The sequence below is a fragment of the Cibotium barometz genome, chromosome 52, assembly GCF_041138505.1.
Source record: "Cibotium barometz isolate CiBa-2024 chromosome 52, ASM4113850v1, whole genome shotgun sequence".
NCBI classification, from domain to species: Eukaryota; Viridiplantae; Streptophyta; class Polypodiopsida; order Cyatheales; family Cibotiaceae; genus Cibotium; species Cibotium barometz.
The window spans coordinates 25,491,421-25,509,106 of NC_141097.1; the positions used below are offsets into that span (position 1 = coordinate 25,491,421).

At 40.7% G+C, this 17,686-nt stretch overlaps 1 protein-coding gene across 1 annotated transcript in view; it reads right to left on the reverse strand.

Moving 5' to 3' along the window:
- Nucleotides 1–8,503, reverse strand: part of LOC147608992 (uncharacterized) — a 28,182-nt gene extending 19,679 nt beyond the window's left edge. Inside the window, exons 1-3 of the mRNA XM_086788595.1 lie at nt 8,343–8,503; nt 8,119–8,262; nt 6,215–6,766 (exon numbers count right to left, since the gene is read on the reverse strand). Coding sequence (XP_086644721.1) covers nt 6,215–6,766; nt 8,119–8,262; nt 8,343–8,449 — 803 coding nt within the window. The 5' untranslated portion in view covers nt 8,450–8,503. The remainder of the gene's footprint in view (nt 1–6,214; nt 6,767–8,118; nt 8,263–8,342) is intronic.
- Nucleotides 8,504–17,686: the final 9,183 nt, after the last annotated feature.

The following is a 17,686-nucleotide window of genomic DNA, read 5'->3' on the forward strand; positions in this document are numbered from 1 at the left end:
TCATCCAGATAACCGGAAGTCTACTACCGGTTATGTATTTACATTCACAGGAGGTGCTGTGTCATGGATATCCAGGATGCAGAAGTGCACAGCCTTATCTACTACAGAGGCCGAGTATATTGCAGCCACAGAGGCTTGCAAGGAGGCATTATGGCTATCTCGGTTAGTGGTTGATTTGGGTTATACAGGGGATATTCCATTGTTGCATTGTGACAGTCAGAGTGCCATCCAGTTGGCAAAGAACCCTGTCTTTCATGCAAAGACGAAGCATGTGGATGTGAAGTATCACTTCATCAGAGAGGTGATAGAGAACAAGCAAATTCAGCTTGTTAAGATTCATACGGATGACAACCCGGCTGATCTGTTGACGAAGAGTTTGCCTCCGGAGCGTTTTGCTCATTGCAGACACTTGATGGGCATTGGATGAGGCCATTTTCAGCCTTGATATGGCCTTGTATATTATCATGTACATGCTGATTTTTTCTTTTCCTTCATTTAAGGGCACTTTGCCTTTAAGTGGGAGGTTGTTGGGGTAAAGGCGTTATGCCCACCCTTATAGTGTGTACAAGCCCATAAGTTATAGTACATAGTACACTTAGTACTTTTAATGTACTAAGTGCACTATGTGTACTAGTGCAATATACATGTGTGATAGGGGAGTCACACACTCATGCTTTTCATGAGTTGACTTATCCCCACAACTCTCTCTCTCTCTCTCTCCCTTGCTTCTCTGTGTATATCTCCCATGAATGAACTCTAAACCCTAATTCAGGTTTTCTCCCCATCAGGATCTATTTAGATCTCATTGTAACCCATTCATCTAATATAGCTGCATTGCATTGACAATAATTGTAACCCATTCATCTAATATAGCTGCATTGCATTGCATTGACACTAATTGTCTCTCTCTTAAGCATCATTAAGTGAAGTTTAGCTTAGCCTAAGGTTGTGATTACTATGATTAATCCCTCCCATGTCACATTGGTATCAGAGCATTACAGGGTAACCAGCCTTAGATCATTTTCATTCCATCATTCATTCAATCAGTCATCATGTTAATCGCTTCCACACACTCGAAGGCCATCCTAATGGATTTTCCCTTAGGCATGCATTAGTAACCCATCCATCTGCATTCTTGCACAACATATAGGGTTGCACATGGCTTGCATAGTAGTCATCCTAGCAATCAATCTTGCATCTGCAAGGCATACATGTTTTGCCCATGAATTCTCTGGGGAAGAATGACATCCATCATTAAAGGAGTAAATGGAGTTTTGGGCTTCAATTGGCAACAACAGGGAGTTCTCTTCCACATAAGGAGACGGAAGTTTGCTCCAACATCGCCTCAGGAGGTTTAGAGGTTCAGGAACGACGGAGATGGTGTGTGAAAGGATTCCACAGACATGTCTGGGGTGACTTAGGTATTTCCAAGCAGTTTTAGCAACGTTTGCCATTCAGTTCCCGCAGTAGACAAGTCTTTGGCTCAAAGGATTCAACTCCTACAATCGACCTCAGTTCCGGCAGAAGAAGTTAAAAGGGGCAATGGTTTTAGTGGAGGAGGATCAGCAAAGTCAAAAGGTTGCCAGGTGTACCACCCAGCAACAGTTTAGCAGAGGGGAATGTCACGTGCACACCCATCAAGTGTACAAGTGACATGGCATCATCAAGCATTCATAAGTATTTAGTAGATAAGCATTCAGGATCATTAAGTATTATTCAGAGCATTTTAATTATTATCCAGGCATTCAGAGCATGTATGGGACTGGTTCAGCCCCATCCTCAGCACATGAGTCATTAAGAGCATTTAGGGCATTTAATACATCAGGTCAGGGTCTGTTATGACCAGCCGACAGCAATATTTGGAGCATTTATGAGTCGTGGAAGAAATATACAGGCAGCTGACTGCTGTATATTGGCCAACCTGCAATAGAGCTTCATATATAAAGCAACGCATCATTTCAGCATAAGGCATCTGGATCTCTTCAGCGTTTTCCTTGCTAGGAACAAGGGGGGATAAAATTAAGCATCTTCTCTTCAGCGTTTCCTTCTTAGGAGACAAGGGAAGCCAGCATACTCAGCATTCAAGTCATCTCCTACCTCCTACATAGAGGGAAGCTGGCATCCAAGGGCGGACCTCAACAGTGGAGCAAGGAACAGTCATTTATCATCAGCATTCAACATATCTCACTCTCCCCGAGTTAGATCTTCATCTAGGACAGCATCATGGATCTATTTAGATCTCATTGTAACCCATTCATCTAATATAGCTGCATTGCATTGACACTAATTGTCTATCTCTTAAGCATCATTAAGTGAAGTTTAGCTTAGCCTAAGGTTGTGATTACTACGATCAATCCCTCACATGTCACAGCTAAATACAGCCTCACCTCATATAAGGGCGGGAGACAAATGATCAAAGGGAAAGAGATGCTTCTCCTCTGGCTGACCGCTCTGTGAGGAGAAGGCTATACAGGTGGTCTGTAATGCCAAATGGGGCCACCGCCTCTATCCGCGAGGAAAGGGCTAGGCCTCCAAAGTCTCAAGAAGGCTTCCCACCGTTTCCACATGCGGTCAGAACCTCCCTGCAACTTCCCCCACTGATCGCGGAGGGTGTGAATGATGTCGAGCCATATGCTCCTGATGGTCTCAGAGACTCTCAGTCGGCAGAGTGTGGGTGCTCTCGATGGCCTCGCTACATCTGCCAGGCGGCTATGCTACTACAAATCTCCCATCGCTAACATGAGCCTAGTCGCCAGACACCTGCCGATGGGACTGTGATTGGTACTACCAAGTCCTCCCCCGTCCTCCTCATACGTCCTGACCACTCTAGCCTCGATGGCCCAAGCGACAGTACCCCAAGTGATGATCCGGGTCGATGCACTGTCCATAGTGAAGATGCAGAGAATCCGCTGCCAAATCTGCTGAGCCTTTGGACAATCCCAAAGGCAATGTCGATGAGACTCCTGGAGGTGGACGCACCTCGGGCAAGCTGCTGACCGACCTCCGACTGCCGACCAAGTACCAACCGCCGGACTCTTGTGTGCCGTCAGCCAAAGGAAGAGAGTGATCTTCCTCGGCCGAAAGCTGTCCCAAAGCCTCTTCCAGAAATCTGAAAGGAAACGCTTTGATAGACCTTGAGACAGATAACAAGTCCTTCTTGATCCCTGGTACATATAATACATCTGAAAGCGTGATTGTTCCACCATTTGCAACACTGAGATCAATTTTACAAGCCCCGTTTACATGATATGAGAAGTTGTTTGCACATATTATAATGTTCCCTGTGGAGCAGATTCAAGTGATGAGAACAAACTGCGATGAGAAGTAATGTGCTTACTAGCACCACTGTCAAAGTACCCGACAGGCACATCTATAACAGCCATGGATACATTCTTATGCAAAGGGTCAAAACTGCACTACACAATGAAAGCCCAATCATCATATGCATAGTTTGCAGATTCTTTGTTTTCTGCATTAGATACTGATGCATCAGCTACAACCATATCCAAGTCTTTCTTTTTGTCCTTCTCCATCTGTTTCCTGCAATAGTTCATTTGCTCTTTTTCTTTGGTTTGTCGCCTTCCTTGTCTACAGGCTTGCTCAATGTCTCTAATTTCGGCTTGTAACTACCCTGAGGAAAGGATTTACCTTTGTCTCTTTGTTGACTGGCAGCAAAAGCTTGATCTCCCGTATGCATGACAAATCTGTTTTGCCTAGATTGATCTTCTTGTAAGAGTACAGAAACAAAATCCTCAAACTTCAAGGCATTTAGATTACCTTTCATCATGAGTCTAATGGTAGAAGCAAAACCTTGCTATGAGTCCGGCAATGCATTCAAGATAGTAGGCACCAATAAATTGTCGGGATATACTTCATCAACACTAGCCAATTGCTCCTTAAAATCCTTGATTTTGGTAAGGAAATTGTTCGTGGAGTGTGTCTCTCATCCATATGCTCTAACTCTAATTGCTTGCGTATATAAGTAACACGTGCTTCATTACGTACTTGGTAAAATGATGCAAATGCACCCTAAGCACTTAGCAGTCCTGCATGACCAAATGTGAGAAATGATACTCCACTTGACTAATAAAGCAAGCAATGCATGTGCTTGCGCATCTCTTCTATCCCACTTTGTTTGTTCCTGCATAGGAGGCATGCTATCCTGTGGTAATACACCATGTGAAACCAAGTCCGTATCTACAGATGTGCCTTTTGCATCATGTTCATCGAAGATAGTCCTTTGGTTACCAATACATGCCGCATCATATAGGACCATAATGGGTAGTTGGTTCCGTCAAGCTTATCCTCAACGGATAACATCCGAAATACATCACACTCTACCATTTCTGATAATACCCAAGTAAGTAATCACGCAACCTGCAAGTGCTAAGTGCTCTTTTGATGCAACCAAGGTGGCTGCTAATAAGGCCGCTGACAATGGAGACCTACAAGATGTATGAAAGAAATGCAGAGTAAAGTAAGTAGAAATGTTACTAGAAAGATGTAGAGATCAATGTCGCTGAAGTGTAGCTTGTAGACAAGATCCGGCGTGGTGAGTATATGTTGATACTTTCTAGTGTATTTACACACCCGTCTCTAGTAGATCTGACAATAGTACTCTAGAATCCGACGACTGGAGTAATAGGCACCCGACTCACAGGACTGTCATTCCCCTTGGGTCTTGTGGAACACCACCAACCAACCTCCTAGGAACTTCTTCCATGTCTTGTGTTCCTTTCCTTGGACTGTGCACCTTCATCTGGGATTGAATTAGTGTTTAGCCTTGTTGAGCCTGATACTCTGATATCAATGTGGTATTCAGTATATTCATAATGTACAAAAAGGTGTACAAGTCTTGCGGTAGAAATACCTAATCTAAGCCTAGGTCTATGACTCGGTCTATGAGATGTTGAATGATTTCCACAATGAGCAATGATGCCTTAAATAAGCCTTGGAAAAAGCCCTATGGACTGACTGACCTGCTGTCGGCCAGGTCCTAGACAAGATATTCTCCATTTGCTGCAGTTGACAGAAGCATCCTCACTTGTTTGCTGGCCTACAGCCATCTCTGTCCTCCACAAGGTTTTCCCTGCCCACACAAGCCGCAGAGCTCCTAAATCAAGTCCTGATCTAGTTCTTTATCTTGTTGCCTGCCGTCAAGAAAATAGCTCCGAGAATAGCCTGCACATGTCTTGCAAATAACATCGGTGGGACTACCTAGGCGGTTGTCGGCCAATGTGCATCTCTATATCGACTGCAACAAGTCGGGTACTTTGTCCAATGGACCTAGCCGACAGCAGGTCAGCCAGCCCACCAATGCTTCCAAGGCCTATAAATAGGCAAGGCTTAGCTCATAGTCAATCATTCAGCCCCTCCTTGGGTCATAGATTTAGGACTAGATTAGGTATTTCTACCTTTTTGAAGAGGCAACCTATGGGTACAAGACTTGTACCTTTTTGTACACCTCCATCTAATTGAGTAGAAAGGCAATCCCATAGAGCTATAGAAAGTGAATGTCGATACAATCGACATCAAGAAGGTGAAGGACATTCCGAAGAGTCCTTCTAATGAGCGAGACATCTATGCCATGCTCTACGAGGAGATATGGCACCAGCTCCTGTCACACGAGCACATGTATCTGCAGATGGTGCATCTACAAGCGCGGCAGGGCAGCTGCAAAGATTAATCCTACCGATGTTGAGGCATTGTCTCCTTCTGACACACTGAAACAGATACATTTGGGGATGAGGGAGATGCGATTGAGGAGGTGAAGGATCTTCAAGAATCAAAATGATGTTGAGACTTGATGATCAAACTTGGCCTATCAAGAAAGGAACTACTTTTCCGTACAAAAAGTGTCCCTATCATCAAATCCTAACTTATAACCACTGAGGTAGGACTCAATATGACACCATCAAATTCATCTTTAGAGCTAGAATTTGAAACCATTTTGCAAAAATTACCTTCATATGGTGAAAAATTAAATAAGACTGGCCCAACAAAACTGAAACCACCTGCGAGCAGGTCTATGCCTCTAGCTCAGTATGACAACTAACTACTCGTGTTCATTCATGGTCTTGTCAATGCATTGCCATTACCTTTTCTATTTTCAACACGTTCTCAACTTAACAAAATACAGGACGAAGGAAATCTTACCTTGATATACAGGAGCTGATACTTCACTTAACAAAATACACCACGAAGGAAATCTTACCTTGATATACACAAGCTGAAATCAGGAACACCTGGATCACTCTTCTTGAACTTGCTGTTGGGAGCGAACACATCAAACATCAACTCAAGGTCTCGTGCTGAAACATCAAGAGCACCCACACACGCTTGACATTGATGTGCTAGCTTATTCGAATGCAGACACACTCCACAGGAAGTGCTCTCCTTTGCACTAGTGACACAGCGAGAAACACACTTCATGTTTTTGGATGGGCATGGAGCACCTGCTTTTGTACATGAAATTCCATCCTGACTGCAGCTTTCATCCCTGATATATAGCGTTTCAAGGCAGCTAGATAGCTCAACATTCAGACTTTTTATCAGATTCTCAGACCTGTTGGAAGCTGTTGAAGAAGTTGACCATGGAATGTTATGTCTGGCTACAACATAACCAAGGGTTTTAAGCTCCAAGTAGACCTTGAATGCATCCCATGTACATCCATAGTCACCAGTCATGATAAATGTATAAAGGTCCATTATGGCCATGATAGTGTCTCCATTGAAGACATTCAAAGCTTCCCGCTGCATCAAGTATCTGTGCCATCAAACCTCCACATAAGAAACCCTAATGCTCCTGCATCTGTGCCATTAACCTTCATGTAAGAATCGCTAATGCTCCTACATCTGTGCTATTGCACATGCATATAAAAACCCCATTGAAGAATTCCTAATGCTCCTACATCTGTAATTGGGTCATGACACATGTATGTTAGTGGCATGACCTAATTCTCGTGTCCAGTATGACCATGTACACAACATGTATGTATGCACATGCATATAAAAACCCCATGTAAGAATTCCTAATGCTCCTACATCTGTAATTGGGTCATGACACATGTATGTTAGTGGCATGACCTAATTCTCGTGTCCAGTATGACCATGTACACAACATGTATGTATGTATGTGAGGCTTGCTAGTGTATGTGAGGCTTGCCAGTGTACACATGCATGTAAGAAACCCCAATGCACTTCTATCAGAAGTGGCATGACAATGTACACACATATATGTATATATGTGCGGCAGTACTATCAGATGCACATAATGTATCCTAGCACTCCTGTCTCTGTATGGCATGACAATATGAATATTCTTATGTGTGCGGGGCATGCATGAAAATAAAAAACTCCTGCATTGTGCCATTAAAGCTAGCCCAAGAGACCCTGATGCTCCTATATCTATGCCATCACCTATGTCTATACATATACATATACATATACATATACATATACATATACATATATATATATATATATATATATATATATATATATATATATATAGACACACACACATATACATATTCATATATGTACGCATGTACATTATATATATGTGTGTGTGTGTGTGTGTGTGCACACACACATATATGTATATGTATGTGTATGTATATATATATGTGTGTGTGCGCGCGCGTGCGCATATACACACACATATACATATACATATATACACACATATACATATACATATATACATATACATATACATGTATATGTATACACTACACACACACACATATATATATATACACACACATTTATATGTATGTATGTATGTATGTATGTACGTACGTATGTATACATATGCATATATGTATAGGTATACATACATATACGCATACATACACACAGATCTATATATATATATATATATATATTTCACAGATATTTTCTTTCCAAAAGATCCAAGAGATCTTATATTTGTTCAAATCTTTTGATAATTCATTGAAATTGATGAAATGGTAGGCTCTTTCCGGATATATGGATCTGCAAACTTCGTATCTTCGTGCAGAACCTTCTTCCCATATATATAGATCTGTGTGTATGTATGCGTATATGTGCGTGCACACATACACACATATATAGAGAGAGAAAAAGTTTTCTTACCCAATTTCCTCAACGTGGAGAAGAACTCGGCCTTGTCGAACGATTCCAGTGGTCTGCAAAAGCTTTCCTTTCGCTCTGACAACTTCAGCCATGCCAGCAAAGCTCCCATGAGGGTTCCACTTCGCCTCGGACACGTTTCTATTTCTGTACAAATGAGCGACCGGGGTTGTATGACCATCTCAAAGCCCACCCCCCAAAAACAAAAAGAACTGTGTGATACCGACCTGCCGGTTAGCTTGGGCACCAGATTCTTGGAGAGAGAAAGCGTGCAGGCTTCGTTGTCAGTGCTGTTGGAGCCGCAATCATCAGAAGACCCCTCCTCATCCATCATCAGTTTTAGTAAGCAAGCAGCTGCTGCTGCTTCTGCTGCTGCTTCTTCTTCTTCTTCTTCTTCTTTATTAATGAGTTGCTATATGAAATTATATCTAAACACATTAAGTATATATAAAATTATTTCCTAAACATATAAATTTTAGATATAAGGGTGCATACTGCCATATTATCTATCCATTTATTACATATTAACTATGGACAACCGAGGCACGAGGAGAGGACACAAAAGCGAAATCTTGGATTTTTAAAAAATATAAGAAAAAAATCCCTTTGATTGATCTTTTGTATTCCTACTTCCATTCCTGTGTTTCGCTTCTTAATGTCTTTTTACATACCGCAGCACGCGCAGGTTGAGTACTAGTATGAAATTACATATAAACATATGAAAAGGGTGCATATTACATAGGTGTTTGTAGGCCTTCTCTCATCACTATGCAAATCAAGTTTGCCAACGCAAATCAATATACTCCAAATCTTACTTGAAGTTGCTTCTCGTATTTTTTTAAAGTTTATAATCGTAATTATTATACTACACTAGTGTTGAACTTTAATCCCAATTCCTTCACCCTTCACTAGTGTGTTGAACTTTAATCCCAATTCCTTCACCCTTCACAGCCACAAGCCAAGGGCCTTACCACTCATGCTAAAAAGCCTACGAGCAAGTTGCTCTCTATCTTTTTGGAAGAGGGATTTGTTTCTTTGTTTTATCGCACACCTCTGAGAGAGAGAGAGAAAGAGAGAGAGAGAGAGTTTCGTATCTTGGTTTGTATCACATATATGAAAAGTAATGGAAGATATGAAAAATTCTACATTGATATATTCTATGCTAAAGGTCAAATGGGAGAAATTAACCAGAAGGCATGGTCTTATGGTAATATTGGTCTTTATGCTCCACTCAATAATAATCTACTTTTATTGTTGATAAATGAGAAAGACAAAGACCCCTTGAGGAGTGCCTTGGATTACCTAGCCTGAGAAAATGTCTCGAACTTCAATCAACCTATTACCAAGCGCCCGTCTAGCATGACGGCCTTTGTGCCACAATCCATATGGCATTCTAACAGCATCCAAGAATATTCCAAGTCACTTATGTAAGAGGGATGTGGCTTACCTTTATCATGCAATAAACTATCACCGTCCTTACTTCAAATGTAGCAGGGAAGAAAAAAGCATGCAAGAGCAATAACATTATTTGGTTTGAGAACGGCTTATGATACACTATGCACAATCTCAAGAACTTGTTAAAGGGGGAAACTTTGAAGCAAACAATGTTGCTTTTCTTTAAGTGGATTCAAGGTGAAGTCTTAGAAGCTTTGAAAGCCGAGGTCATTTCCTCAATTTATAATATGAAAGTAACCATGGGATCTTCAAAATAATATGAAAATAGTATCAAATCTCTTCAATGAGTTAGTACAAGCGAGTTAATATAAGATGTTTTTATCATAGTCAACTTTAATTGAATCATGTACGACTTTAACTAGTTCCTAGAATGGGAATTGCAAAAGAAAATTACAAAAGAAAATATTTGCTAAACATGAGACCCTTAAGAAGAAGATAGATTGGTTAAAAATATTTTATCAATGGGATCAACGAGGCTTCAAATAATAATGCTTTTATTTATAAGAAAATGATATTTATGTTAGCCTTGGAACGAGTCCAAAGCCAAGACTTGATCTCAACCACGATGCACTTCTTCAACAATTAAAAAAATGCATGAACTATATCATCCTCTTTGGTGACGAAAAGCTTTCTTTCCCATTCTTAACGACTCTTGCCCATAAGGATGAATTTAGATGGATAACAACAAATACTCGTGATTGCAATTATACAATGATCTCAACAGTGCACGGCTATTCTCTTATTTACTTATTTTAACCCTTTAGAATAATATTATGGAAAGATAAATAAGTAATTACTATTGCTACATGGTCTTGACATATTCAAACATATTGGATAGTCAACTTTCATATGATCGAAGTTATGCAATGATCTCAACAGTGTTGACTAGTCTCTTATCCACTTGTCTTAACCCTTAGAAATGTATTGTGGAAAGACAAATAAGAAACTACTATTGGTATAAGGTCATGACATTCAAACATATTAGTATAAGGTTTCGACATTCAAACATATTGGATAGTCAATTCTCAATATGATGTGGCCATTAATCTTCCACATAGGTTGAAAAGTATTTTCTCAACCAACGTCAAGAAATGGAATGAAAATTGTAAGAGGATACAATTTGTGGCACTCATCATCATAAGAAGCAGGATCTTTCATAGCATAAAACGTTAAAACCCAAATTACATAATAACATAGATAGATACGAATATTGTATTACTGAAGTGATAAGCCCCACCCCCGAGTGCTCCTGTGAAGGGAGTTTCAATTACTGATCTATAATTACTAAGATGGAGAATGAATGCTAGTAGAAGCTAAGGAGTAAAATCACAGTGATAACTGAGGAGAAGAGGGTTGTTGGTCATGTCTATATAGGGATATATATGTAGGGCGACCATGACATGACCACACATATAGGTCCACGATCATAGTTGGTGCCACCCTCCACGGTGTAGACTCGGCCCCCATAAAGATGAACTAAAAAACTAATTTGTTGTTATTCCACCTCCCACAGCCATCCATCTTGGGCCAAGTTCGAGTGTCCCTGTAATGTCATAATAGGGTGTCCAAGAGTAAAGTTTATAGCCATTTATATGGTAGTGATGTGTGGATATATGCTAATTATGTGCCAGGGCACTTTTTCTCTCTTTAGGAGGTTTTTCCCCCAAGCATATGTACGCACTCTTATAAGTTTGTGTAAGTGACCTTATCATGTCACTTCACTTGTACTTCACTCATTCTCATCAATCTACTTTAAGTGTTATGCTTCCATCTATCTCTCCTTATGTGCTACATCTATATGTGTTGCTACGTTGATCTCCAATCTGACAATTGGTATCAGAGAAGGTTCTCGTGGTTCTCACCAATTGTCATCTTCTTTTGGAGTGCTCTTTTGATTATCTCAGATTGAGCTATCCTCTTAGGTACGTTAACTAATTTTTATGCGTTTGGGAGCATTTCTCATTCACATATTGTAAGGTTTTCACAAACATCTTGGGAGAGTGTTAGTTTAAACTATTTTGGGTTTAAACTATTTTTGTTTAATTTTGGGTTTAAACTATTTTGGGTTTAAACTATTTTTAGTTTAAACTATTTTGGGTTTAAACTATTTTTTGTTTAATTTTGGGTTTTCTACACAGCAACAATATTTGATGTGCAGATAGGGTCATCTCGTCATCTTCGATATCACATCTTCCATCTCATCGTTAATAGTATCATCATCAGCATTATCATTAATTTTTGTATTCATACTAAGTATCATTTTCACAGACTGAACTCTATAATTTTTCATACACTTTGCAAGTTTCCATCGTCATCAGTGATCTACTAGTAGAAATCAGTGGGCATTGACAATACCTACTTGTAGTTGGGATATTTACATTCTGTGTTAAAGATTAGTTTTTTTTAGACAGAATGGTAGGAGGCATTGATGTATTGAGTATGCTTTCCATTAAGGATAAGCTTGACAGGACTAACTACATGTTGTGGTCCTATATGATGTACCATGTGTATTGGTTGTTGCCAAAGGGCTTTAGAATTAGCATTGAGGTATGCCCTGTCTTGCCAGCATAGTACATGTATTTTAGATGGTGATATGAGTTATAATGTAATTATGACATCCACCTCCCATAGGGGAACAAACCAAATGGGATGTTAGGGATGTATAATCATATGCATTAGTGGAACTTTCAGTGAAAAGGAGCATTATTCCTCATATTCGCTCATGTAAAACTGTGAAACATGCTTTAGGATATAGTTGCTATAGTTTACCATGTGCATAACAAGGCACGAGTTGCTTACTTGTGCAAGCAGTAACATATGAATGAGGGAGATTTAATGAATGAGTTCCTCATAAGGATTAAAGATCTCAAGGAACAATTACTAGCATGCATTGATGAGGCCTATCCAGAGTTCTTTGGTGTCTATTGTTCTCATAACCCTATCGGATTCATACCAAGGTTTTGCATCTACAATTTGGCTCATGTTTGAAGGCTAAACCCAATGCCCTTACTTTTGATGAGTTGGTTGCACTGCTCTTGCAAGAAGAGCAATCTCGACAAAACCGATCTAGTATGTACGTGGGAAATCACGCTATACTTCAGTCAACAAAAAAAGGTAAAGACGGAGCCTTTTCTCAGGACAAGCCAAAGGTAGAATCAGTCTTCTGAAAAGGAAAGGGGGGTGATAAGCCTAAGAAAAAAGAAAAATGCAACTACTATTGGAAGCTAGTCCATTACGTCAATGAATGTAGCAAAAGATTAGAGAAGGAGAAGAAGAAAGAGTTATGCATGGCCGTTGATGCATCAGCAACCAAAAACCAAAAAGAAGGAGTCAACTAACTATGCACATGATGATTGATTGTGCACTCTAAGCCATGGGATTTACAAGTTAGATAGGTATGAGAGATTGACATATAATGCTTATTCACTTACTACCACACATATTATGAGTGACGCGGGAGCTATGGCATGCTCGCTTTGGTCACTTGAATTTTGGTAGTTTGTTGCACCCTAAAAGGCAAGAGCTGGTGTTAGAGTTGCCAAATCTTGAGGTGTATGTGAGGGGTGCATTTCAGGCAAGATGTAATGGGCATCGTTCCCGAAAGATGAATCAATTAGAGCTATACAAAAATTACAACTTATACACAGTGATGTATGTGGTCCCATGTGGACACCATCGATTGGGGGATATCTCTACTTTGTGACTTTTATTTATAACTACTCCAAGCACACCTGGTTGTATCCATTGAAGGCAAAGTTTTTACATGCTTTAGGCACTTTTTTTCTATGGCTAAAAAATGTGTCTACATGTAAAGTTAGCACCCTTTGTAAGATCGAGAGGGGGAGTATATGTCAAAGAAGTTTAATATATATATGGTTGAAAGAGGCATAAACATCAATGCATAGTGCCTTATACATCTCAGCAAAATGGTGTGGTTGAGAGGAAGAACAGATCTATCATGTGGAGATGGTATGTTACATGGTTAAAGGCCAGGATTTGTCTCATGTTTTTTGGTTGGAGGTAGTTATGTGTGACACTTAAGGCTAAACAGATACTCCCCCAAAGGCCTTGTACATAATTACCCGTTATGAAATGAAGCTTAGAATGGTATGAAATCCTCTCTGTGGCTCATGGTTATCTTGCTTATGCTCTTGTTCCCAAGTAACAATGCAATAACTTGGATGATCATGGTGTAAAATGTATTTTTATGGAATATAGCTAAGAAAGAAAAGGGTATATACTCTACCATCTAGCCACACAAAGTGGATTTTGGTGATGAGTAGAGATGTTGTCTTTGTTGAGAACTTGGTTTAACCCATGCTTTTATATAAAAAACAACAAAATGCATACTCATAGGACACCTTTTATACACTCCTACCTTTATACAATGCCAAGCAGCCGGATATGGAGGAAATGAATGCTTAAAAAGATGCTATAAATCAGCCCATATACTAGCTTAAAAAAATTCAGCTCAAAATTTAGTCCACAGATCAGTCTATTAATGAGGCAATTATGGATGATGCAATAGATGAGGAAAGGGCAGCTATACAAGCATCCAAGAGTATGCCAAAATGGCTAGTGTAGATATTACGGGATAGCAAATTAGCTACTCCTTTACCTAGCAGGACACATGCAGGTTTTCATCATACATCTTATTTGTCTGTGGATGATGCTCTCATTGCTAGTGTATATGCAATCAAGAGGAACCTGATTCCTTTAAGAAAGCACATGAAAATGATCATTGGTGGATGCATGCCATCTAGGATGAGTATGACTGTCCTTAAAAATGAGTATGACAATATTTGCCTTATAGTAAAAAGGCCCTTGTTGGTTTATAAGCTTAAGCCTAAAGCTAATGGTAGCATTGATCGCTCTATAAGGCAAGGCTTGTTGTTGCAAAGGGATATGCTCAAGAGAAGGGCATAGATTATGATGAGACCTTTGCACCCACATTTCATAAGACTATGATCAAGTGTATTATTGCATTAGGAGCACATCATGGGGTTGGAATGTACGTCAACTAGATATCAAGAGACTATCTTTTGAAATGGTGACTTCCAAGAAGAGGTTTATGTGTCTCAGCCTCATGGTTTTGCTGAGAAGGGGTAGGAATCTAAAGTATGCAGGTTAAGAAAAGCTTTATATGGTCTTAAGAAAGCTCCTAGAGTATGGTTTGAGAAGATAAATGCATTCTTGGTGGCAAATGGTTTTTGCAACAGTCCAATTGAGAGAACCCTCTCTATGTAAAGAGGAGTAAAGTTTATTTTTGGTCATCATTTTATAGATTGATATGACAAAGTTGCTCACATACCCTAATCAGGAGAAGATTTCAGCCTTCAATGCTGAATTACATGTGTCGCTGTGTCCTCTATCACATATGCATGTGCACGCAGCTATTTCCTTGTGGTTATATCTTTGAAGGGTGCTCCTTTCTAAAGGGTTATGCTCCCCTCTCTCTAACACTAGTACCATTATGAGCTAGAGAGAGAGATACCCTGGCTAGAGGGCACTAGGGTGGGGTCCCCTTTGTACCTAAGGGTCCCCATCAGAGCCAACAAAAATCCCCAAACTTTGATATAATAATTAAATGTGGGTAAATTTGTCCAGACATCAAATCATCCATATAAATAATTTGTTGATTAATAACTCCTTTACTAGTTCGAAAAAAAAGTTATCTAAAAAATAATGGCATCCCAATGGACTTCTCCTACTCCCCCCATAATATATATGGTGTCATGTGTATGTACATTACTTTGAATTTCACTTCCTCACCAAATTTCCGTTATTAATATTCCTTATCCTCCTCATCTTCTTCTTACATCTTTGTCTCTAATTATATTTCTTATATACTATTAAATTTTATTTCCTTATTTCTATTCTCTCTATCTCTCTCTCTCTCTCTCTCTCTCTCTCTATATATATATATATATAACCACATCTTCTTGTTTGCCTTCATTGGTTTTAAGCCCTCATTGTGTCTCATTATCGACCTTTCTCATCCTTATCCTCTTCTTTTTCTCCTCCTCCTCTTTCTTCTTCTTCTTCATTTTACATTTTTTAAAATACTTTTCTATATACTTATTTTCTTGCCCTCTTCTTTTTCTTTTTGCTCTCTCATACATATTTGATCATCATCATCTTCTTATCTTGTCTTCTCACCCTCTTCTTTTTCTTCTTACTCTCTTGATCTCTCATACTTATTTTATCATCCTTATTATCATCACATCTCCTTCTCTTCTCCTCCTCCTCCTCCTCCTCTCTCTCTCTCTCTCTCTCTCTCTCTCTCTCTCTCTCTCTCTCTCTCTCTCTCTCTCTCTCTCTCTCTCTCTCTCTCTCTCTCTCTCTCTCTCTCTCTCTCTCTGCCATATGGAACTGTGACGGTTCCTTGTGGACACACCCGCCGGGGAGATTGGAGGAGGTGATGGAGGGCTGAGACATCATCATGATCACAAAGACGCATCAGAGCTCGGAGAGGGGACTACCACGAGTAAAGGGCTTTCAACAATGGGAGTCTACATACAGGAGGACTAGATGACAGGGTACTTCCAGGGGGTCTGGAGGAGTAGTAGTACTTGTGAGGAGTGGCTTACAGCACTTGGTGAAGGTGAAGCAGGTGGATAAGGAGGCTAGATACATGTGGATATGGATATAGCTCTCAGATACGAGGGTGGCTTTCTTTGCATTATGCTATTTTAAACCTAAGGGGTCCATATACGCACCTGCCAGACAAAGGAGGACTCAGAGACAGGTTGAGGAGGACACAGATGATGCTGGTGAGATGGGGGAGGAGTTGGACATAGCAGATATGAGGAGGCAGTGGAGGAGAGTTCCTTGACAGAGCAGTCACCCTATTCGATCTTATATGAGGACATCATTCATTTCTCACAACAAGGTGATTTCTTCCTTGTGGGGGACTTCAATGCCCGAATCTAGAGCCGGCAATGTGAGATTTTTGACTTTGCAGATCTTATACTACTAGATGCTCTTGATATGGATGTAGTCGGGTTGGGGAGAGTATCAGTGAGACCGAGGTGCTGACAACACAAGTTATGGATCACACTTACTGGCCTTGGGTGCAGCACACCAGCTCTCTAGAGGACTTACATGCTTCCAGAAGGGAGGAGCGAGTGGAGGCAGCACAATCGATTATGTCATGGGGTCCATAGGAGGCATGGATCTTGTTCAGGACTTTACTATCCCCCATGCCATGTTGGAGCTGACCACTCACATCTTGTGCTATCACTAGCAACCAGCCACACACCATTAGAACCACCCTCACGACCACCTGGCACCATCATCCATTTCACTAAAGAGTTGGAGGATATATACACAAACCATGTCTATGAGGGGATACTACATCTAGATCCACCAGCACTCACGGATGGACTTACGTTAGTATTGCATTCAACAGCCATGGAGAGCTTCCCCCACACTACACATGGCATGGAGAGCACCTGTTCTAGGACTATGCCCCAGAACCATTGGTATGATCATGAATGCCGCCAGTTACACAGACAACTGAGAGTATAGAGAGAGCTGGGCCAGATTACACTATGCCAAGCTAGACGACAAATGTCTGCCCTTACTAGACGTAAAAGACGGGCATATGAGGAGGCATAGTATTGGGACATCCACCACTTGCTGATGAGCCAGGATGCAGATGTGGCCTGGCGCCAGCTCAAGGAGCCTTCCCCACCCACACCGATAGAGGACCCTGCTACATGGCATGCTTACGCGGAGAGACTATACCAGATCCCAGCCCAGCCACCTATCCCTCAGCCATAGAGCAGTGCCCCACAACCCCTACTTTCTTCACCAGCGAGATGGTCACTAGAGCTATACGGAGATTATAGCATGGGAGAGCTGCAGATCACATAGGCCTCTAGGGAGAGCACCTTATATATGCAGCAGAGACTCTGTCACCTTTCATTGCCTAGCCCTTTAATAGAGCTCTAGTAGAGGGTTTGCCTGAGACATGGACTATGCATACTGTAGTGCCTTTACATAAGGCTGGGGACCGTATGGACCCAGCCAACTACAGGGCTATCATGGTTGGTCATACATTGGCCAAATTATATGGGACAGTATTGGAGGCAGAGCTTAGTCACTATATGCA